Source organism: Symphalangus syndactylus, chromosome 12, assembly GCF_028878055.3.
Source record: "Symphalangus syndactylus isolate Jambi chromosome 12, NHGRI_mSymSyn1-v2.1_pri, whole genome shotgun sequence".
NCBI lineage: Eukaryota > Metazoa > Chordata > Mammalia > Primates > Hylobatidae > Symphalangus > Symphalangus syndactylus.
In genome coordinates, this window is record NC_072441.2 from 44,650,310 (window position 1) to 44,675,472 (window position 25,163).

Consider the following 25,163-nt stretch of genomic DNA (forward strand, 5'->3'; position numbering starts at 1 on the left):
CTATCCCCACTTCTACCACTCTCAAGTCAGGCCAGCATGCTCCCCATACTAACTAGTCATCCTGAATCCAATCTAGCTTTCCCTGTGATCTGTTCTCCCCATTTTAATTAGGTTTATTTGTTAAAACAGATAGAATAAAATCATTTCCTCACATTTAAACTCCTTCAACGGTTTATAAAAGCCTCAATAAAATGGCCCGGACTTACTCTCTCGTCTAATCTCTTGACACTAGCCACTCTCCACATCCACACCCCATGGTGAGCTCTACATTCAAAACTTACATTTATTTCAGTCCCAGCAATCTTCCCTTTCTGTTACCTCTCATCCTTTGCACATGCTATTTCTTCTGCTAACAGTCCTTCCCCATATTTTTTATCTACATTAATCACCAATAGTTCCTCCAAGTTTCAGTTTAAGTGTCACTTCTGGGAGGCCTTGCCATATTTCCATCCAGTCATTAAATAGATATTTATTAAATGTCTACTATGAGTAAAGTATTAGCTATATTAAAAGTATTGAATATCTTTTAATAAATAAAACAGACATGGCCCTTGCCTTCCAGGAACAGAGACTATCACAGTACTAATGATACTTGATTATAATTACATATTTAGTCATCTTTTCTCCTCAGACTAGTAAAGTGTGATCTAAAACCAACTTAATTATAATCACCAATTCATAAAACATCAGATGAATCAATAGTAAACAAAAATTTACTGAGCCCAAGGGCTTCGGCCTAGTTACAAGACAGTAAAAGTTTCAAATATCTACTTTTTTTTGAGACAGTCTCGCTCTGTCTCCCAGGCTGGAGTGCAATGGCGTGATCTCGGCTTACTGCAACCTCTGCCTCCCCGGTTCAAGTGATTCTCCTGCCTTAGCCTTCCAAGCAGCTGGGATTACAGGCACCTGCCACCACACCCAGCTAATTTTTGTATTTTTATTAGAGACAGGGTTTCACCATGTTGGCCAGGCTGGTCTTGAACTCCTGACCTCAGGCGATTCACCCACCTCAGCCTCCCAAAGTGCTGGGATTACAGGTGTGAGCCACCGTGCCTGGCCCCAAATATCTACTTTAATGGTCATCTCAAAAGAATAGTAAATCAGAGGTCAGAAGACTTAGGTTCCAATTCTGTTTCTGCAATTATCTACCTGACCTCAAGCCAGTCATTCATTATTTCTGAATCTCTTACCCTTAAGTGTAACATTATAATAATCAAAATAATGATGAGTATGAAGGCTTTCACAGTATCATTTATTTCTTGGTGGATTCAAAAAAATTAAACTTGTTTAAACAGTTTGAAAAAATAGCACAAGAAAACAGTTCAAATATAAATTCCTAAGCTGTGGTAAATGTGAACTTCAGTACATTTAAGAAACTGCCAGTAACTGGCAATATGGACATCCAGTTAAATGAAACTGTTTTTATGAAATAATGTCTAGCAACTAAAATAAGAGCTTTAGTTCATGCCCCATCTGCCCATATTTCCCCAAGGTCAAAATTCTATTCTTTTTTTCAACTCTAAATGGTATCTTGCTCTATGAAGCCTTTCCTGACTTCTTTTAAAAACATCCTCCTCAGGCCTACTACTACACTATACTACTCAAACTTGGCAGTATTGTGTTCATCACTTGTACTGTAACTAGTTGCATGGTACTGGGAATTCTAATAACTAATGCATCCCTAACATATAGCACAGTGCCTAGAATATTAGACTTCAATAAAGGCTTACTGAATGCCTTGTTTTATTTAGCACTTTTATTTACAGTTTAGACCAATCATAGAAGGCTAAAGTATAGCCATGGCAAAATTCTTTGGTCTGAAGGAGCAGTTTTATGGTTTCCTGTTCACATATTGGAATGATATTTGCCACTTAGCCTTTGTTAGGTTTAAAAACATTTCAGATTTGGATAGAAACTTTTATACTAAACACAAGCATGGCTGAAACTTTCTTTGGAAAAACTACTGACAGCTCAACTTCAAAAGAGAACAATGTAGCCTCCCTTTAAACAAACTTAACAGCACAGTGAAACCAAGGATGAGTTTTAAGAGATGTAGATCAAGAGAGATATACATACAGTTGACCCTTCATATCTGAAGGGGATTGGTTCCAGGCAGGACACCCCCCTAGATACCAAAATCCACAGATGCTCAAATCCCTTATATAATATGGCATACTACTTTAAACATATCTAGGAATAAAGGCATCACACTAGAAAATACTATTAAAAAAATACCAAAATATGCCAATTTGTAAAAATAACTCAGAGAAATCCATCACAGTAACATTAAGGATTTTCTCAGCTCTTTTTTTCTGGTTGTAAATTTAAGTATTTAAGTTTTCTAAAATTAAATACTTAAAAAAAAAGGAGTTCACTCACATTAAAGCTGGAATTAAGACTAATAACTGTAGCTTATCATACATAATAAGGATAGTAAAAAATAACCACAAAGAAGCAAAGTATTTTAATGCTTGAGTTGTAAAAGACGACAGATTTTAAGCAGTCTGCTATTAATCCAGACTTAATGAACCTAATATTTAGTAATGGCTTTTATTTTCTTTTTATTTACAGGCTATGCTGATGTTAGTTTGTAGCAAACTATAAAAAAATTTACCATAAGGAAATATTTATCCTAAAAAAACAGTATGAAGGGAAAAAAAGGCAAATCATCCGATTATTCAATATTAAATAACTTTGACTGTAATACCTAAAACACAAAGGTATGTTAATTGATGGAACTGATGGACTTAACAGTAAAAAATAAAAATCTTCACATATATTCTCCAATAGAACTTAAGTTGTAATGAAGGTGATATTTCAAACCTTTAAGCACTCTCACAATTTAAAAAATGCCCAGTAAAATAAATACCACTTTCCACCAATTAGACTAGCAAGGATAAAACAAATATTTAGCAGAATGTGGGAAAACAGATATTCTCATAAACTAGCAATAAGAATATTAAGTGGTACAATCTCATTGCAGTTTTATTATATCAGAAGTTAAAGGGCACATATTCTTGATCCAGCAATCTACTGCTACAAATTATCCCATTGATAGAATCAAAAATATTTATTGCAAAATTATCCCATTGATATAAAAAAAATTTACTGCAAAAATATCCCGTTGATATAATAAAAAATATATATTGCAGCAGTACTTATATACAGGCAAAAAATCCTGAGATTTACCTAAATATTAATAAGGTAACAGTTATAATAAATGTGGTACATATATGGAAAAATGTCCAAAATATATTGATGAGCAGAAAGAGAAAGATGTAGAATACATACCAGCTATTTTTGGTAACTTATGGGGAGTACAGTGCTGGGTGGGAGAGAAGAGTTTTACTTTTTACATTAAACATGGCTATACTATTTGCTCATAAAGTCACATGTGACGTTTACAAAAAATTTACATTTTGAAAATACTAAATGTGGCCAGGTGCAGTGGCTCACGCCTATCATCCCAGCACTTTGGGAGGCTGAGGCTGATGGATTGCCTGAGGTCAGGAGACCAGCGTGGCCAACACAGTGAAACTCCATCTCTACTAAAAATACTAAAATTAGCCAGGTGTGGTGGCATGCACCTATAGTCCCAGCTACTCAGGAGGCTGAGGCAGGAGAATAGCATGAACTCAGGAGGTGGAGGTTGCAGGGAGCCGAAATTGTGCCACTGCACTCCAGCCTGGGCGACAACAGCAAAACTTTGTCTAAAAAAAAAAAAAGTGAAACACTAAATACTAAATGTTACTTGGCAATACAGCTGGAAAGGGTCAATGTATGTTGTACAGTCTCATCTAGAATGAAGGACAAAGAATTTTATTAATTAAAAAGTTTTCTTTTTCATGCTACAACAAAGGGCAGCACATCTACAGTGCTACTAAAGAAACTGAAGTACAGAGAGGTTAAGTTAGAAATTAGAGAAATTAATCTAAGACAAATATCCATAAAGAATTTCAAATCCTTGGATTCAGGGATTCGGCAGTCTTAGCAGCAGCTGCCTATGTTAAATATTGAAGCACAAAATGAAGACAAAGACCCTGCAACGGAGGTACAGCTAGCAGCCTCTGAGAAGAAAAATTAGTCTAAAATCTTTGTGGAGACATGTAAGTTAGGCAATCTCAAGGTTAAATTTCTCTGGCTCCTCAACTCTAACCAACAATAGGACTAATACTTCACAACTAGGATTAAAAAAAAAAAAGAACCAAGGTCTATATACGGTAAGAATCTATGTCTAAGAAAATCCTTGTGGGAAGACAGAAGGAACAGCATGAGAAAATGTCAATGTCCAACTCTGTGTTCAAACATTATGGCAGAAGCTGCAGAAAGGAAAAGCAACAAACTGATCCCTGTGAGGAAGAACCTCTTCTTGCTTTGGACTTGCTAGAGGGCAAACAAGCTTCAGGCATAAAAATCTCCAGATGATTACTATAGCCAACCCAACTAGCCAAATTTCAAACACAGAAAAAAAAACAAAAAACAAAAAACCACTAGTCGAATTGCTTTAAAATTTAAGAAGTGTGTTATTTCTTAAGAAAGTATATTGTTTAGGCCGGGTGCAGTGGCTCACACCTGTAATCCCAGCACTTTGGGAGGCTGAGGGTGGATCACCTGGGGTCAGGAGTTCGAGACTAGCCTGACGAACACAGTGAAACCCCATCTCTACTTAAAAAAATACAAATTTAGCGGGGTGTGGTGTCACATGCCTGTAATCCCAGCTACTTGGGAGGCTGAGGCAGGAGAATTGCTTCAACCTGGGAGGCAGAGGTTGCAGGGAGCCGAGATTGCGCCATTGCATTCCCACCTGGGCAACAAGAGCAAAACTCCATCTCAAAAACAAAACAAAAAAAGTATATTGTTTATATATGTTATATTACATATCTACAACAACAAAAAAATTTAAGTACCTTTCAACAAATAGCAAGCTTCCTGAGCTGTGGGAATCAAAAATGTTACCACAGTTCCAGGCTATGATTCTATAATTTCTTCCTCCATCCTAACAGTTTTTTACCTTTAGAGAATGAGGAAAAGTTTTCTTCACTTCTTACATGTGTGACTAGTGTTTCCAATCGTCTACTTGTATTAGTCTAACCTTTCAAAAGCTTTAAAGAAGTAACTAGTACAAACCCACAAAGAAAATACTCTTCATAGCAAACACTTCAAATTTCTGCAACATGGATTAATACCTCCACTTGGAAATACTAATCAAAATCAACAATGACAGCCTTACTTTAGGTCTGAATTAAGAATATTTTACTAGCCACTGTATTTCAACTGGATTGAAGGAAGACTTGGGAAATATTTTACTTCTCTTTCTAAAATGTCTATAATGCTGTCTCTGGATTATCCTCAGTGGCTCCTTCCTATGGCCCAACAGCAACTGAAGTACCAATGCCCCCATCCCATTCCAGCTAGCATTCTGAATCTCTATTTGCCTGGGAGAAAAGAACTCTTTTCACTGATCTGTGTTTAATAAAACATTTACTGAATGCACACAGTATTCCCAGCATGGTGCTAAGATAAATGAGACATGGATGGTATCTACCTTCAAACTCATAGTCTAATAAAGAAGACAAACTACGGCCAGGCCTGGCTTAAAGGATCAGATGATGCTTCAGATAGGCTATTTCAGAAGATAAGCTGACAACCAGCAGAGAGGGCTCTGGCAATTGGGGAGGCATGGGGTTGAGGGAAAGTGACAACATGTACCTAGGACTAGAACTAGGAATATGAAACATCATACTTAGTTTATTCATATAATCCTCAGCATTCTGACATAGCTACAGTGAGATAACTGCATGCTGTGTTATAAGGTTTACTACATTTTATTCTGAAAGTGATGGGGGACAATTAAAGAGACAGGTAGAAGAAAGAAAAGAGTATAGAAAAGTTAGCAAGTAGGAACAGAGATATGGAGAATCCAATAAACAAATCACTGAGAAAACATAAATACTTTGTAGTGTGTTCATACAATGGAATATTACTAAAAATAAAACAGCAATAAAAAATATTGAACTGCTGATATAGTCACAACATAGATGAAGCTCAAGAACATTCTGTTGAATGAAAAAGCCACATACAAGAGTACATACTATATATAAAATCCAAAAACAGGCAAAACTAAATTATGCTGACAGAATTCAGAAAGATGATTACTTCAGGGGAAAAGGCTATTGGATTGGAAGTGGGGAAAGCACAAGGAACTTTCTAAAGTAATGAAATGTTCTATATCTTGATCTAGATGGTGGTTACATATATGAATGTGTATGTGAAAAGTCATTCAGCTCTATACCTCAAATTTTATGTTACCATATATATGTAAACTATACCATAATAAAAAAGAAAAAACTACATATATAAGCATGGTGAAAAATAAGGTCAGAATAAGTTATACCACTGTCATCCCACAAGCAATATCAAACACAGAAAATCAGAACAAAAGTTTTAACAGACACTGTATATTCAACTAGAAAACAAATCCCTAATAAGACCTTCAAGTACAAAAGTCTGGCTTCTTCTCCACTTTAAGAAGATACATAGGCAAGTGTTATTTCTAATAAATGCTACAAAAGTAAATTATTATTCCTAAAGAAAAATAGCCCACTATAAAGCAAAAAATAAAATGTTTCTACACAACAAGAGGAGGTACTATAACAATCAATAAGGTATGACAAGCACTTAATATAATTTAGAGCACAATAAGTACTCTTCAAACTACCACTACTGTTGTTATTATATAATAGCAATAAAAGCAGAATTTTGCTTCAGAACATGCCCAAACCACCAACATGCCCAAACCACTGACAATGAGATTTCCTTCAGTGCGTATTACTGAACTACAGCACTTTTCATCCTAGACTTTTTTTTTTAACAAACATTGAGATCAGCAAATTTTTGACAGCTGAAACATCTGGTTAGAGGGAAAACCAAGTTAACTCCAATTTTTTCAGTGTTCTTTTTCCCTTGTTTCTGTTTTGAAGCCATATTCACTTACCAATAAATAGTAAATGTATCTTTTTAAAACATGTCAACGGCTCATATTATTAAAAAGCATTCTTTCACATACCAGACCAAAAGTACATGATGCCAACTCAATTTTTTGAAAGCGAACAGCCTTAGAAAGCTAATCAGAATGCTATATTAGAGAGGTCATTCAGTAGAGACACCCACTATGAAAACATTAAAACAATAATTTACAATTTTGAATACTATATTAACAGAAAGAAATCACAATTTGGCAAATTTAACCCATTTGGGAAAGTGCTTCCTTAACAGTAATAATGAAGCAAAATTCACAAAAGCAATGACTATCATATACTTTATCAACAAAGGAGAGAACAACGAAGTGACACAATAAATGTCTTACTGAAGTGGTGAGAGTTCAGTAAGAGTGGCTGTACCAAACATTAACTTGATTTTCTAACATGTTAGAATATTCACTGGAAACTTGAATGCTTTAGTTAACCTTAACACAAAAGAAGGAAACTAAAAATTTACTTCCACAATTTGATAGTTGTAATTTTACTCCTATCAAATCAACTGAACCAAGTGTGTCAAAAAGTCAATTATTTGCATTTCAAAATTTTATTTAAAAACTCTTTGGTTCTGAACTCAACACCACATTTTTAAGACATAAATTTTTTGTATTATTCCTACCTTGATATGTACATTTAACAAAGCAGTCTTCTACTTACCTAGATTTTGTCTTATTAACATCTTGTTGCAAGAACAATCTCATCCAAAATTAAATCAAACCTGAAAGAATACACACAAAGACCAATGTTTAATTTTTTGTTTCAGGCATGAATAACTATAGCTACAATGCACTATTATTTTAAAGAAAAACCACAAACCAAATTATATTTCTTGATATAACACAAAAAAAGCATTCAACTAGAATACGATCATTTTAATCTTTAGGAAACTATTGCTAAGTGCCCCCCAACCCCACTGCTTTTTTTGAGAAATAATAATCTATTCAAATGAGAAATCGAAACTTTCTAATTCTTTTTTTTAATTCTACAATAAATTGTTTTCATTAATTTTAATAGTATGGCAATGGCAATAATTAAAATAATTATTAACAAAACACACATCTTTCTAGATCAGTATTTAATATTATGTACATATCAAGACATACACCAAATAGCTGAAGACAAAAATGTTATAGTATTGGAACACATAAAAGTATATACTAATAGTAATTATCATAATAGTCAACACTGATTAAGTACTTACTAAATGCCAAGCATCATTATTCTAGAGAATAGAATGTATCAATACTCTCCATCTTCAATTTAATCTTTAATCTAGTATAAAGTGACTTCTACTCCAACAATCCACTGAACATGCATTTGCCAAAAATATACCTACCATTACTAATTTTACCATATTTCAGAAGTTCTGAAAACTCAGTATGTCCCACACTCTACACATCTCCTCCTCCCCATACCTGAAACTAGCTTGTGACTCTTCTAAATTCTCTATTCTTTAAAAAATAGCACCACCATACCTACCTCCGTTCTCAAGCTAGATTACTTTAATTGTTTTATTTCCAAACTCACTATCATCTCTGATTTGTCTTTCTTAGAACAACAGACCTATAATTTTCTGCATCGTATCTAGAAAAGATGAGATATTTTCTCTGCCACCCAATGCCCACCAACCCAGAACTGGACATGGGGGCCTGTTAAACACTAAACTATAAAATCAAAGTAAGAACATTAAAAGTCTACTATAAACGACTGAGTGGGATAAGCTGAACAATCGCCCCACAAAAGATTTCCACACCCTGATCCCTGAAACCTGACAATGTTGCCTCATATGGCAAAAAAAAAAAAAAGAAAAAAGTCTTTGTAGATATGATTAAATTAAGGATCTTGAGAGGGAGGATTATTCTGAATTATCTGGGTGGACCATAATGCAATCACATGTATCCTTATAAGAACGAGACACACACTGAAGGCAATGAGAAGACATAGCAGAGAGGACGGGCACAGTGGCTCACACCTGTAATCCCAGCACTTTGGGAGGCCAAGGTGGGCAGATCACCTGAGGTCAGGAGTTTGAAACCAGCCTGGCCAACATGGTGAAACCCCATCTCTACTAAAAATACAAAAGTTAGCTGGGCGTGGTGGCACACGCCTGCAGTCCCAGCTACTCAGGAGGCTGAGGCAGGAGAATCTTGCTTGAACTCAGGAAGCGGAGGTTGCAATGAGCCAAGATCATGTCACTGCAATCCAGCCTGGGCAACAGAGCAAGACTCCATCTCCAAAAAAGAGGAAGAAGAAGAAGACATGGCAGAGAGAACTGAAAACGCTGCCTTTGTAGACTGGAAGGACATGGGCCACAGCCAGGAATGCCAGCATCCACCAGTATCAGGGAGAAGCAAGGAATGGATTCTCTTCTACAGCCTCCCTCCAGAAGGAACAAAGCCCTGCCATCACCTTGATTTTGGCCCAATAATACTGATTTTGAACTTCTGGCCTCCAGAACTGTGAGAGAATTAATTTCTATTGTTTTAAACCAACCAGTCTGTGGTAATTTGTTAGAGCAACCACAGGAAATTAATACACTGAAGATAGCAGGTTCTCAAGGAGATAAACTGGAAGCACCTCTATATAAAAGATGTTACGAACTGTATTGGTCTGCTAGGATTGTCATAAAATACTACAGACTGGGTGGCTTACATAACAGAAATTTACATTAGAGTGAGGGCCTTTCAGGAATCAAGTTAAATAAGGTAACTTATGAGGCTTTTACCCAATATGACTGGTGTCTTTTTTTTTTTTTTTTTTTTTTTTTTTTTTTTTTTTTTTTTTTTTGAGACGGAGGCTCACTGCAAACTCTGCCTCCCAGGTTCCAGTGATTCTCGTGCCTCAGCCTCCAAAGTGGCTGGGACTATAGGCACACACCACCATGCCTGGCTAATTTTTTATTTTATTTTTTTTTAGTAGAGACAGGGTTTCACCATATTGGCCAGGCTGGTTTCAAACTCCTGACCTCAAGTGATCCACCCGCTTTGGCCTCCCAAAGTTCTAGGATTACAGGCATGAGCCACCACGCCCACCCTGACTGGTATCATTCTAAGAGACACAAGGTATGCACACACAGAGGGCAGGCCCTCTGCAAAAGAGAGATGCCTCAGGAGAAACAAAACCTGCCAATACCCTAATCTTGAATTTCCCATCTCTCGAACTGTGAGAAAATAAATTTCTGTTATGTAAGCCACCCAGTCTGTAGTATTTTATGACAGTCCTAGCAGACCAATGCATATTTTAAAAACTACATATGGTTGCACAAACAATATAAACATACTTAAATGCCACAGAACTGTACACTTTAAAATAGTAAATTTTGTTATGCAAATTTTACAATAAAAAAAAGGCATATACAAACACCACACACATACAAACTTCGACTTAAGCTGTTTAATTTTACCTTGCTTTGCTCGTACTCTCCAAAATCTGGAAAAAAAAAACTTTTAACTGCATTTGTTCCCCACAAACCTAAACCAGCACATTTTAGACACTTTATTTTTATTTTATTAATTTTTAATTGACAAATAATAGTCGTATATATTATCTATTTATGGGGTACAATGTGATGTTTTGACATATGGTTACATAGCAGAATGATTAATTCATGCTAATTAACAAATCCATCACCTCACACTTATTTTTTTGTGGTAAAACACTTAAAATCTACTCTTTAAGCAATTTTAAAATATACATGCATCATTACTGTATTTCATAATTCTGTGCAACAGATCACTAAAGCTTATTCCTCCTGAATAAAACTTTGTACCATTTGATCAACATCTCCTCTTGCCCCATCCACTCCCCAACCCAGCCTCAGGTAAACACCATTTCACTCTCTACTTCTAAGAGTTCAACTTTTTTAGATTCTACATGTAAGTTAGATTACATGGTGTTTGTCTTTCTGTGCCTGGTTTATTTCACTTAGCATAATGTCCTCCAGGTTCATCCATGTTGTTGCAAATAACATAGTTTTTTCTATCTTAAGACTGAATAGTATTCCATTGTGCATATATACCACGTTTACCCTTTCATCCAATGATGGACACCTAGGTTGCTTCCATATTTTAGCTATTGTGAATAATGCTGTAGTGAACATGGACATGCAGATACCTCTTCAGCATACTGATTTCAATTCCTTTAGATATATAACCAGACGTGGGACTGCTATATCATATGGTAATTCTGTTTTTAGTTTTCTGAGAAACTGCCATACTGTTTTCCAAAATGGCTGTTTATTTTACATTCCTAACAAGGTACACAAGGGCTCCCTTTCTCCACATCCTTGCCAACACCTGTTATCTTTTGTCTTTTTGATAATAGCAAATAAGCTTTTTTTAAAAAAAGATTTTACAAAGAAGTATGATAGAAAGTATTTTAAAATCTATACCTAAGAAATATAATTGGAATAGCACTTATATAAGTGTGAGGGGGTACAAAAAAAGGGGATAAAACTTAAAAGCAGTTGGCACATCTGGCTTTGCTTCAAGCAGTATTCTAAGAGAACACCTGAATACTAAAATGTCAAGTATAACGCATCCTCCCAAAAACCCATAACCACAGTCTGATCATGAGAAAAACATCAGACAAATTCCAATAGAAGATCATAGAGTATATCTGACCAATATTCCTCAAAACTGTTAAGGTGAAAAAAAAAAAAAAACCTCATAAGGTCATCAAAAACAAAGTCTTCAGAAATTTAGGAAGAAACGACAACTAAATGTAATATATCTTGGAACAGAAAAAGAACATTGGGTAAAAACTAAGAAAATCTGAATAAACTATGGTCTTTAGTTAATAATAAAGTGTCAATATTGGTTCATTAACTGTAACAAATGTACTGTACTAATGTAAGATGTTAATAACAGGGAAAAATGACAGTTGGAAGGGGTGGTTAGAATATGGGAACACTATACTATCCTGCTCAAATTTTTTGTAAATCTAAAACTTCTAAAAAAGAATGTCTATTAATTTTCAAAAATATTATAAATATGCTGAAGAGACATGAACATATTTTAGAAAACTAAACACTGACAATTCAGAGAAGTCTTCAGAATTAACTCTGAAAGTTCAGATACACATTAAAATTATATAAAAGGTAGGTCAGAAAACAAATCTGAATAAATTTAAGAAGACTGAAATCATACCAACTACCTTCTCTAATCACAGTGAAATGAAACTAAAAGCCAATAACAGAAGGAAAACAAGAAAATCCACACATGTGGAAATTTAAAAACTTACTCTTAACCAACCAATGGGTCAAAGAAATCACAAAGAAATTTTTTAAATACCCGGAGACAAAAACAAAAACACAACAAACCATTAATTTACGAGATGCAACAAAAGCAGTACTAAGAGAGAGGTTTATGGCAGCAAAAGCTTACATGTTAAAAAAAAAAAAAACACAAATCAACAACCTAATTTTATATCTCAAGGAGCTAGAAAAAAGAGGAACAAACTAAACCAAATAGTAGCAGAAGGGAGAAAAATAATACATATTAGGGCAGAGACCAACTAAATATAGAACTGAAGACAAGGAAAGAAAAAAACTCAATGAAACCTAGAGTTAGTTTAAAAAAAAAAAAAAATCAACAAAATCAATAAACTCTTTAGCTAGACTAAGAAAAAAAGACTTGAAAAATGAAAATCAGAAATGAAAGAGGGGACATTACAACTGATGCCAGAAGAATTGTAACAGAATATTATGAACAATTATACATCAACAATTGAATAACCTAGAATAAATTGGTATATTCCTAAAAATGTACACCTAGCAAAACAAGGACACGAAAAATAAAAACTCTGAATGGCCTATAACTAGTAAACAGAGATTGGATGCAGTTATCAAAAACTTTCCAACTAAGAAAAGCCCAGGATCAGATGGCTTTGCTAGCGAATTCTACCAGAAATTTAAACAAGAATTAACACCAATCTTCCTCAAACTCATAAAGAATTCAAAAGAAGGGAATACTTCAAATTCATTCTATAAGGTCAACATTATCCTGACACCAAAACCAGACAAAGACACAACAAGCAAGAACAAAATTATAGACATATATCCGTGATTAATACTGATGAAAAAATCTACAACAAAATAGGAGCAAAACAAATTCAGCAGCACATTAAAAGGATTACACATCATGACCAAGTGGGCTTTACTCCTGGAATGCAAGGACAATTCAACATATGAAAACAAAATGGAAACAGAAGGAAACTTTAACATAATAAAAGCCACACATGAAAAGCCCACAGCTAACATCACACTCAACAGTGAAAGACTGAAAGCGTTTCCTCTAAGATAGAGAACAAAGCAAGGATGCCTACTGTCACCATTTCTATTCAACACAGTAGTGGAAGTCCTAGCCAGAGCAATTAGACAAGAAAAAAGAATAAAATGCATTCCAATTGGAAAGAAGTAAAATTACCCTGGTTCTCAGATGTGACCTTATATGCAGAAAACTCTTAAATTTTCAAGAAAAAAAAAATGTTAGAAGTAATCATTTCAGCAAAGTTGCAGGATACAAAAAATAAAAGCACACAAACATGCAAACATCAGTTGTATTTCAATGAGCAATTTGAAAAAGAAATTAACACAATTCCATGTACAATAGTATCAAAAAGAATACATTTAGGAATTAACCAAGGATCCAACAGACTTGTACACTGAAAGCTGTAACACACTGCTGAAAGAAACCATAAAATATACAAATGGAAACACACTATATCCATAGATTGGAAGATTTTTTGTTAAAATGCCCATACTACCCACAGCAATCTACGGATTCAATGCAATCCCTGTCAAAGTCCCAGTGGCATTTTTTGCAGAAACAGGAAAACCTACCCTTAAATTCATATGGAATCTCAAAGGACCTCATAGAGCCAAAACAAACTTGAAAAAGAACAACAAAGTTAGAGACCTTACATGTCCTGATTTCAAAACATACTAAATACAAATAGTAATCAAGACAACAGTGGTGCCAGCATAAAAAGACATATAAACCAATGAAACAAAATATAGACAGCCCAGAAATAAACCCATGCATTTCTAGTCAAATGGTGTTTGACAAGGGGGCCAAGACTATACAGTGAGGAAAGGACAGTCTTCTCAACAAATGGTACTGGGAAAATCCAATATCTACACGAAAAAGAATGAAGTTGGACCCTTACTTAAACCACATACAAAAATTAATTCAAAATGGATAAAGACCAAAGCATAAGAACTAAAACAATAAAACTATTAAAGAAAACATAGGGGAAAGCTTCAGGACATTGAATTTAGCTATGAATTCTTGAACATGACACCAAAAGCACAGGGAACAAAAAATGGAATTACATTAAAAGTTAAAAACTTCTGTACATCAAAAGAAGTAATTCATGGAGTGAAAAGACAACCTACAGAGTGGGAGAAAATATTTGCAAATCATGTATCTGATAAGAGGTTAATATCTAAAATAGGTAATATAACGAACTTGACAACAAAAAAAGAAATGACTGAATTTAAAAATGGGCAAAGTATTTGAATGGACAATCCTCCAAAGACGGCATATAAAACAAGCAAATGAAAAGATGCTCAGCCCAGTGTGGTGGCTCATGACTGTAATCCCAGCACTCTGAGAGGCTGAGGTGGGAGGATCGCTTGAGCTCAGGAGTTTGAGACCAGCCTGGGCAACATGGCAAGACCTTGTCTCTACTAAAAATTAAAAATAAATTAAAAATAAATAGGTGTGGTAGCCCGCATTTGTAGTACCAGCTACTTGAGAGACTGAGGTGGGAGAATCACTTGAACCTGGAAGGTCAAAGCTGGAGTGAGCCATAATTGTGCCACTGCACTCCAGCCTGTGCAACATAGCAAGACCCTGTTTCAAAAAAAATATTGTAAGAAAGAAAAGATACTCAACATCACCAGTCATCAGAGAATGCAAATCAAAACTACAAGATATCACCTTACATCCACTAGAGGCTGTTATTTTTAAAAACCCAGGAAATAACAAGTGTTGGCGAGAATGTGGAGAAATTGGAACCCTTGGTGCACTGTTGGGGAAAATATAAAATGGTGCAGCCATTATGAAAAACACGACAGTTCCTCAGAAAATTTGAAGTTAAATTACCATATGATTCAGCAATCCCACTTCTGGGCATATACACAAAGAATTCAAAGCAGAATCTCAAAACGATATTTACATGCCCATGTTCATAACAGCATTATTCACAAGATCCAAGAGAAGGAAGAAACCCACTGTCCACCAATGTATAAATAGATCAAGGGAATGTGTATACATACAATGGAATATTATGCAGCCTTACAACAGAAGGAAATTGTGTCACATGCTATAGCATGGATGAACCTCAATCACCTCAAGGGCATTATAACTGAAATAAGCCAACCACAAAGGACAAATACTATATGATTCCATCAATGAGGTACCTAACATAGTCAAAATCACAGAAAGTGGAGTGGTTGTCAAAATCTGGGGGAGAGAGGAAGTGAAATTAGTGTTTAACAGATACAGAGTTTCTCTTTTCATAAGTGAAAAAGTTTTAGAGACCTGTTACACAATGTGAATACACTTAACACTCACTAGACTGTACACTTAAAAACAGTTAAGATGGCAAATTTACTGTTATGTGTTTTTTACCAAAATAAAAGATAAATATGAAGAGTTGAAAGCACATATAAGAGCCAAGGTGGTGTAACAGGAATTGGGTTTGCCCTCCTCCCTGAAAACTCAAGAAACAGAAAACATATGAAACAACAGTTTTCAGATATTAGACATTAGGCAACCCCTGATGGTGAACCCTGAAAGAGAAATAAGGTGAGCAAACTACTGCCTGGAGAAAGTACAGATCCCTGCTCAAGGAAAAGAGTTATCTATGCAGAATCTGGTGGTAATCCTTGAGTTGAGGAGACTGAGCTAAAAGCCTAAAGAAGTCATGAGGGCAGAGTACTGAAGAGAAGAGAATTCCACAAAGAACATCCTCAAGTATCTAGCTACATAATGATTAGAGCAACTCTGTGTGGAAACTATCTAAGCAAGGAAGAGTCACCCAAAAGAATGAAAGGGAATTGCCCTAGTCTTACACAGAACCAGAAATAGTACCTGTTCTCTTAAGAGTGGAAAATCTCCTAATTCATGTAACACCAGACAAAAAGGAGTCTTGCCTCAGTGGGAAAAGAAAGTAATCCTAAACTATATGCTGTTAAAGAGACAGACCCCCCCAAAAGGAACGTGGCGGAGAAGAAGAATTACAAAGTGGCACCAGAAGAACTTTTGGGGGTGATGAATATATTCATCATCTTTTTTGTGGCCTCCTGAATACATATATGTGTCAAAACTTTTCTCACTGTATACTTTAAACATGTATACTTCATTACATGTCAATTATGCCTCAATAAACCTGCTTTTAACACCTTCAATAATAAAACAACCCAATTACAAAATAGGCAGAAGATTTGAAGCAGCACTTCGGCAACAATATATGAATGACAAGCATACCAAAAGATGCTCAGTAGAATTTGTTACTGGGAAAGTGCAAATTAAAGGCACAAAGAGGTATCACTACACAGCTATAAGAATGGCTAAAATTAGCAAGACCAACCATACCAAGTATTGGTGAACAAGTGGAGGAACTAAAACTTTCATACATTCATATGAGAAGATAAAATGGTACAACCACTTTGTAAAAGTTTCACCATTTCTTAAAACGTCAAACATACACCTACTACAGGATCCAGTCATGGAGTGGAAACTCCTAGGTATTTGTCCAAACAAATGAAAGCATATGTCCACACAATGATATATTAGTCCGTTCTCACACTGCTATAAAGAACTACCTGAGACTGAGTAATTAATGAAGAAAAGAGGTTTAACTGACTCACAGTTCCACAGGCTATACAGGAAGCACGGCTGGGAGAGGCCTCAAGAAACTTGCAATCATGGCAGAAGACGAAGGGGAAGCAAGCACATCTTACCATGGTGGAGCAGGGGAACAAGAGTGAAGGGGGGAAGCGCTACACACTTTTAAACAACCAGATCTCGTGAGGACTCACTCACTACCACAACAACAGCAAGGTGGAAATCTGTCCTCATGATCCAGTCACCTCTCTCCAGGTCCCTTCTCCAACACTGGGAATTACAATTCAACATGAGATTTGGTAGGGACACAGAGCCAAACCATATCAAACGATTTGTATACAAATGTCCATACCATCCTTATTTGTAATATTGAAACACTGGCGGAAAAATGTCCATCAACACGTGAATCCTTACATTATATACCTGCAACAGAGGATGTAGGACTGAACTGATAATATATGCAACATGAATGAATCTCAAAAAAAATACATTGAGTTAAAAAAGACTCCAAACAAAAAGAGTACGTACTGCACGTGTTGATTTATGTAAAATTCCAGAATATGCAAACCACCTTACAAATGACCTAAAGCAGATCAGTCAATGTCTGGGCAAACAGGAGGAGTACCAACAGGCATAAGGAAACTTTTTGAAACTAAAGGGTATGTTCCTTATCTTGAATGATTTCATAGCTGTATACAAACGTCAAATCTGTTCAAATTGTGTAAGTATGATTTGTTAATATGTCAATTATACTTCAATAAATCTGTTAAAAATTCACAGTATACAAAGAACAAATAGAAAAAAGTCAAATCTCAAAGTTAGAATGATAAATGTACACCAAAAAAAGTCATTTATAACCAAAAAAATGATATAAATGATATAAATGAATCACCTTTGAACAACTGCTAATTTACCAACATCTACCTACAATTGGTAATTCAGTGTATAAACAATGCTTCCAAAATCTCATCAGACCTGATGTATGAAACAAATATAGCAAAGAGTAATCTGGCCTACTGGACAGATTGATATACAAAATTTGTACCTACCCCAATTTCTATATGCAAACAATTCTCACTGAAATATGAGTTCAGAACTAAACATTGAAAATTAATCTAATTTTACCAACTGAAACAAAAAGCCCGATTGTGAATAGCCCAATTCTGTTTCACCTTATTATCCATGTATTTGGCAAGGAAGTTTTGTAGTTTCTCTCATCAAGAGGTGGTCCGCCAGGTGCAGTGGCTCATGCCTGTAATCCCAGCACTTTGGGAGGCCAGGGCAGGAGGATCACTTGAAGCCAGAAGTTCAAGACCAGCCTGAGCAACACAAGGAGACCCTGCCTCTACAAAAAATACAAAAATTAGCCAGGTGTGGTGGTGCACGTCTGTGGTCCTAGCTACTCAAGAGGCCAAGGCAGGAGGATTGTGTGAGCCCAGGAGTTCCAGGTTACAGTGAGCTATGACTGTGCCACTGCATTCTAGCCTGGGCAACAGAGCAAGACCCTGTCTCTTAAAAAATAAAATGAAAAAAGAAGTAGCGTCCTCTCCCTGATCTCTTAAATCTGGGATTGACCTTACAAGAAACACCAGTGGAATCCAGCAGATGTCAGTTTGCCAGTTTTGAGCTTAGGCTTCAACAGACATTGAATACTTCTGCTCTCTCTTTCAAAACCTTGCCACCACCATGGTAACAAGCCAACACTCATCTGCTTCAGGATGGGAGGGTATCCCAGACGTCACAGCACATCCTAGATCAAACTACAGCCAGCTCAATACAGGCCATTCTAGATCAACCTTATGGCCAGTCAATGCCCAAATATATCAGAGAACCCAGCCAAGAGAAGCAGAGCCACCTTCCTGACCTGCTGCTAAATGCAGACTCATAAATGAGCCCAGTCAAGACCAGAAACGCCACCTGGCTGACTCACAGACTTGTTCTAATCAATATGTTTACTGATTTAAACCACCAAGTTTCAAAGTAATTTGTTACACAATAATTAGCTAACTGACAGAGCAACTCTATCTTAACAATACCATAATAAATTTTTCTTAGCCCTAGGAGTTATTTTATATTGACGATTTAGGTCTCTTAACTCTTGAAGACAAGGGGGGAAGAAAGGAACAAATCTATTTCATTCTTTTATTAGCAGTAACTCTACAAGACATTGCCACAAAATTTTTCAAACTCAGAGACATATAAACTGACCAAAATCATTTTGTAAGTAATGTCACCATTCAATTATAATTTTACTATTATTATTATTATTATGTCTTAGGGTACATGTGCACAATGTGCAGGTTTGTTACATATGTATCCATGTGCCATGTTGGTGTGCTGCACCCATTAACTCATCATTTAGCATTAGGTATATCTCTTAATGCTGTCCCTCTAATTATAATTTTTTGTGAAATATTGTTCCTAGACAACTTTACTGGATCCAGCAATACAATGAAATTTTTCAGGACACTCCAAAATCTATAAAAACTGTTATAGAGCAATCTTCTATCTCTAACATTGCCTCTATTTTTACTAATAGTAACCTTAATTTCCATATAGGGACACATTCTTACTCAACTATTACAGTGGCCCCAATCCTAGGCACCTGAATGGAAGGATAAACAAATGACTCTCAGGCTGATCAGATTACCCTGTTCTCCTAGCACAGTAACTTGTTCATGGATGGGACTAAATGGGAGATGTAGCATGCTTCTTAGTACATTTGCAAAAACTATTGGGAAAGTGTCACTTGAATCCTCAGCGGAAACAGCTATAACGATGTAGGTTAAAGCAGCCAGTGGCTATCTTTGCCACACTTCATGGAGAGAACATGCTCAGGAATGAAATTACTATGGAAGAAATCCAAGCCAAAAATAGAGACATCATCCTATAGATACTATATGCACTCATCAATCCTTCAATCCCTAAAATTTAATTAAAGTAATCACAGAATGCTAGAGACCCCACAAGCACACAAAAATTATCTCTGGAGAAAGACAGTATCACCGTAGGGCTCAGTGTTCAGGCCTGAGAAAACAGCTGGAAATTTAAATGGGAAAAACACGGCAGTCAGAGAACCAGAGGGGTCAAACAAAAATTCTAGGTATAAACTTTGCCCAAATCACTGGATGACTGATAAACCAGTAGGCACAGAGAAGACCTGAAGGGATTGAGGAAAAAGTAGGCAGAAACTAAAAAGAATGATGCTACACTTGAAAATAGCACTGTAATTTGTTGCCTTTGCCTTTCAACAGAATGCATTCCCCAACTATGCAGTGTAGGCAGCAGGAAGCTGCAGCTCTGCAAGGTTGAAGTGTTAGTGAAGGTTAGAAGCTCCGCAGAACAGCTGGAAATTAGTAAAATTCCGAGAAGCAAGAAAACCACAGGGCAAAATCGGACTATACTCTCCACAAATCTTTGGGTAACAACCAGCTTACTCAGACACTGGGAGACCCCCAAGAAGCCAGGCCAAAAAAGCAGCAATGGAAACGCTAGAAGAAAGCAGAGATGGCCGTGGCTGCATACATCAGGGGAGACCAAGTTTGCAGTCCGGGCCCAGGTAAGTTAACTATCTACCTTAAAAAAAAGACCTGCAATGCTAAGAACATTAACTGAATCATTCATTAAAACATACCATAAAGTGCAGTTTCAGGCAAAAAATACATGATATGCAAAGAAAGAGGAAAATGTGAACCAGACTCAGGAAAAAAGAAAAGTAAATCAACGGATACTGATTCTGAGTCTACCTGAATTAATTCAAAGCAGTTATTCTAAGTATGTTACAAAAACTAAAAGAAAGTATGTTCAAACAATTGACAGAAACTTTAAAAAAAGAAAAAGCTGAAAAATACAATAACCAGAATAAAAAATTCATCAGATGAGTCAACAGAAGATTAAAGACAGCAGAAGAAAGAACTGGTGAGTTTGAAGACAGGGAAATAAAACTGCCTAATCTAAAGAACAGAAAGTAAAATGACTAAAGAAAAAAAAACAGATCCTAAGAGACCAGTAGGACACTATTAGGCAGTCCAACATGTATGTAAGTCCCAAAAAGAAAGGAATGAAACGAGCATAAAAAATTTTTTGTTGAAGAAATAATGACCAAAACATTTCAAATTCAGTAAAAAATGCTGACTTAACAAATCCAAGAATCTCAACAAACCCAAGCGGAATATACACAAAGAGCCACATATATATATATACATCATAGTCAAGCTGGTGAAAGCCAAAGAGAAACTTTGACAGCAGCCAAAGAAAAATGACTGGTTACAGATCAAAAACAATACTGTTAATGGTTGACCTACCAGAAAAAATGGAGATACTGAAACAACATCTTCTACATCCAATGATATTATCCTTCAAAAATGAGGTGAAAAAAAGTTATTTTCAGAAAACAAAAATTGAGTTTGTGGCCAGCAGATAAAACCAACAACAAGAGTTTCAAAAGGGGGAGGGGAAGGCAAGTAGTAACAACACTAAATCAAAAACATGACATCAGAGGCTCAGAGCCCTCATCAGAACCTGACCATGTTGGCACTCTGATCTCAGACTTCCAATCTCCAGAGCTGTGAGAAACAAATTTCTGTTGTTTGTAAGCCACCCAGTCTATAGTACTTGTTACAGTAGCCCAAACTAAGACACAGACACATAAATACTGCACACATTCTTTCCAAAGACACACAAAACATTTATAAAACTTGGCAATACATACATTAAAAGGTACTCAGTCGCATTTGGAATCAGGGAAATGCAAAATAAAAATCACTACGAGATAACCCTACATACCCTCTAGAATAAGAGAAAATATCTGCCAACTATATACTTAACAAAAGACTCATATCTAAAATATTTTAAAACTCTCAAAACTCAACAGTAGGATATACGCAAAAATTTCAGCGTAAGAACCTTCGAAAATCATCTCCATAAAACCAGCAAGATCACTGGCAAAAACTGTGAAAATCAACATTCTGTGAACTCTGGAAATTAGCCAAAGGCTTGGAGCAATCTAGGAAGAGTGATAGATGGCTGAATCTTATTTGGGAAGACCAGCACACTTTAAGGCATTTTATCTTGCCCTATTCCCATTCTCCCCCATAGCTGGGTAATAGCTTTGAAAATCAGCAGCCTGGGGGATCAGGCCCAGTGGTTTATGCCTATAATTCCAACTACTTGAGAGGCTGAGGTGGGAGAACTGCTTGAGCCCAAGTGCTTGAAACCAGTCTGGGCAACATGGTGGTACCCCATCTCTAAATAATGTTTAAAAATTAGGCATGTTAGCATGCATCTGTAGTCCCAGCTACTCAGGAGGCTGAAGCCAGAGGATCAGTTGAGCCCAAGACTTTGAGGCTGCAGTGAGCTATGACCATGCCACTGCACTCCAGCCTGAGCACAGAGCCAGGCCCCACTGCTTTATAACTAAAAACAAAAACCCAACAGCCTGGCAGGCACTAGGGAAGACAGAAGAGGTTTGGAACTCTTTTAGTACCTCATTTCCAGAGAACTGTCATTATTTAACATGTCTGGTGGTCTCCTGGAAGACTCTACTCACAAAGCTATCTTAATTTGACCTGACTCAGCACTTATCTAGTATAAAAAGCTTCCCCCAATACCCTAGGACAACCAAAGGACATTTGTCAAAAACAATCAGAGGTAATTGTTTCATATTGCAGCTGGCTGAGGGACAGAACAACAGCTGAGGCAAACAATAGACTAAAAGCTTTAAAAAGAAAAGCTGGGGGCTTTGTAAAGCTCCAACATATTCCTGAGACTCTAGAGAGCCACATATACAGAAAGGGCTGTACATACGACCAGGAAAGACCTAAGTGCTCACCTCTGGCTAAACTTGAGGCTCTGCACAAGCAGGAAGTAAAAAGTAAGGCAGAGTTGTAAACTGCCTGGTTAAGCGTTGAAGGAGCATCCCAACACACACATAACTTCAACAAAAAGATTTATTGCTCCCAGGCATTTAACGAAATCTCTGTCCAATCATTAGCTGACCAGTAAGCGAACTGAGCAGAGATTTCAGTGCCCATATGTGACAAATAATACAGATTTTATACAATGAGTTTCAAAAAAAATCACTAAAATAACAAACAACACTGGGGCAGAGAGGAGAGGAGAATCTGATTATCAGAGTTGTGATATTATTTTAAATTGCAGTATTCAACAAAAAATTGCAAGATATTAAAAAAAAGCGGGGGGGGGGGGGGGCAGTTCCAAGATGGCCGAATAGGAACAGCTCCAGTCTACAGCTCCCAGTGTGAGCAACGCAGAAGACAGGTGATTTCTGCATTTCCAACTGAGGTACCGGGTTTGTCTCACTGAGGAGTGTCAGAAAGTGGGTGCAGGACAGTGGGTGCAGCCCACCAAGCGTGAGCCAAAGCAGGGTGAGGCATTGCCTCACCCGGGAAGCGCAAGGGGTCAGGGAATTCCGTTTCCTAGCAAAGGGAAGCTGTGACAGATGGCATCTGGAAAATCGGGTCACTCCCTCCCTAATACTACGCTTGTCCAATGGTCTTAGCAAATCAGGAGATTATATCCCGCGCCTGGCTTGGAGGGTCCCATGCCAACAGAGCCTCACTCATTGCTAGCACAGCAGTCTGAGATCAAACTGCAAGGTGGCAGTGAGGCTGGGGGGCGGGGGGGGGGGGGCAGCCATTGCTGAGGCTTGAGTAGGTAAACAAAGCAGCCAGGAAGCTGGAACTGGGGGGAGCCCACCGCAGCTCAAGGAGGCCTGCCTGCCTCTGTAGACTCCACCTCTGGGGACAGGGCATAGCAGAACAAAAAGCAGGAGAAACCTCTGCAGACTTAAATGTCCCTGTCTGACAGCTTTGAAGAGAGTAGTGGCTCTCCCAGGATGGAGTCTGAGATCTGAGAACGGAGAGACTGCCTCCTCAAGTGGGTCCCTGATCCCCGAGTAGCCTAACTGGGAGGCACCCCCCAGTAGGGGCAGACTGACACCTCACACAGCCGGGTACCCCTCTGAGACGAAGCTTCCAGAGAATGATCAGGCAGCAACATTTGCTGTTCAGCAATATTTGCTGCTCTGCAGCCTCCGCTGCTGATACCCAGGCAAACAGTGTCTGGAGTGGACCTCTAGCAAACTCCAACAGACCTGCAGCTGAGGGTCCTGACTGTTAGAAGGAACAGTAACAAATAGAAAGGACGTCCACACCAAAACCCCATCTCTACGTCACCATCATCAAAGACCAAAGGTAGATAAAACCACAAAGATGGGGAAAAAACAGAGCAGAAAAGCTAAAAATTCTAAAAATCAGAGCACCTCTCCCCCTCCAAAGTAACGCAGCTCCTCGCCAGCAACAGAACAAAGCTGGACAGAGAATGACTTTGACGAGTTGAGAGAAGAAGGCTTCAGATGATCAAACTTCTCCGAGCTAAAGGAGGAAGTTGGAACCCACTGCAAAGAAGCTAAAAACCTTGAAAAAAGATTAGACGAATGGCTAACTAGAATAACCAGTGTAGAGAAGTCCTTACATGACCTGATGGAGCTGAAAACCATGGCATGAGAACTACGTGATAAATGCACAAGCTTTGGTACCCGATTCGATCAATGGAAGAAAGGGTATCAGTGATTGAAGATAAATGAATGAAATGAAACGAGAAGAGAAGTTTAGAGAAAAAAGAGTAAAAAGAAACAAAGCCTTCAAGAAATATGGGAGTATGTGATAAGACCAAATCTACGTCTGAATAGTGTACCTGAAAGTGACGGGGAGAATGGAACCAAGTAGGAAAACACTCTACAGGATATTATCCAGAACTTCCCCAACCTAGCAAGGCAGGCCAACATTCAAATTCAGGAAATACAGAGAACGCCACAAAGATATTCCTCGAGAAGAGCAACCCCAAGACACACAATTGTCAGATTCACCAAAGTTGAAATGAAGGAAAAAACCTTAAGGGCAGCCAGAGAGAAAGGTCAGGTTACCCACAAAGGAAGGCCCAACAGACTAACAGTGGATCCCTCAGCAGAAACTCTACAAGCCAGAAGAAAGTGGGGGCCAATATTTAACATTCTTAAAAGAAAGAATTTTCAACCCAGAATTTCATATCCAGCCAAACTAAGCTTCATAAGTGAAGGAAAAACAAAATTCTTTACAGACAACCAAATGTTGAGAGATTTGTCACCACCAGGCCTGCCCTACGAGAGCTCCTGAAGGAAGCACTAAACATGGAAAGGAACAGCCGGTACCAGCCACTGCAAAAACATGCCAAATTGTAAAGACCATCGATGCAAGGAAGAAACTACATCAAC

At 37.2% G+C, this 25,163-nt stretch overlaps 1 protein-coding gene across 25 annotated transcripts in view; it reads right to left on the reverse strand.

Annotated features, from left to right (window-relative positions):
- The window catches only part of ZNF644 (zinc finger protein 644), a 108,497-nt gene that overhangs the window by 60,624 nt on the left and 22,710 nt on the right, over positions 1-25,163 (reverse strand). For 16 of the 25 annotated variants that reach the window (XM_063625435.1, XM_063625448.1, XM_063625443.1 and 13 more), the window contains one exon: positions 7,695-7,755. In XM_063625435.1, coding sequence (XP_063481505.1) covers positions 7,695-7,738 — 44 coding nt within the window. In that variant the 5' untranslated portion in view covers positions 7,739-7,755. Of the gene's footprint in view, positions 1-7,694; positions 7,756-10,440; positions 10,467-18,063; positions 18,842-25,163 lie in introns of those variants that run through there. The other 9 variants (XM_063625452.1, XM_063625440.1, XM_063625441.1 and 6 more) reach the window with 2 other exon arrangements.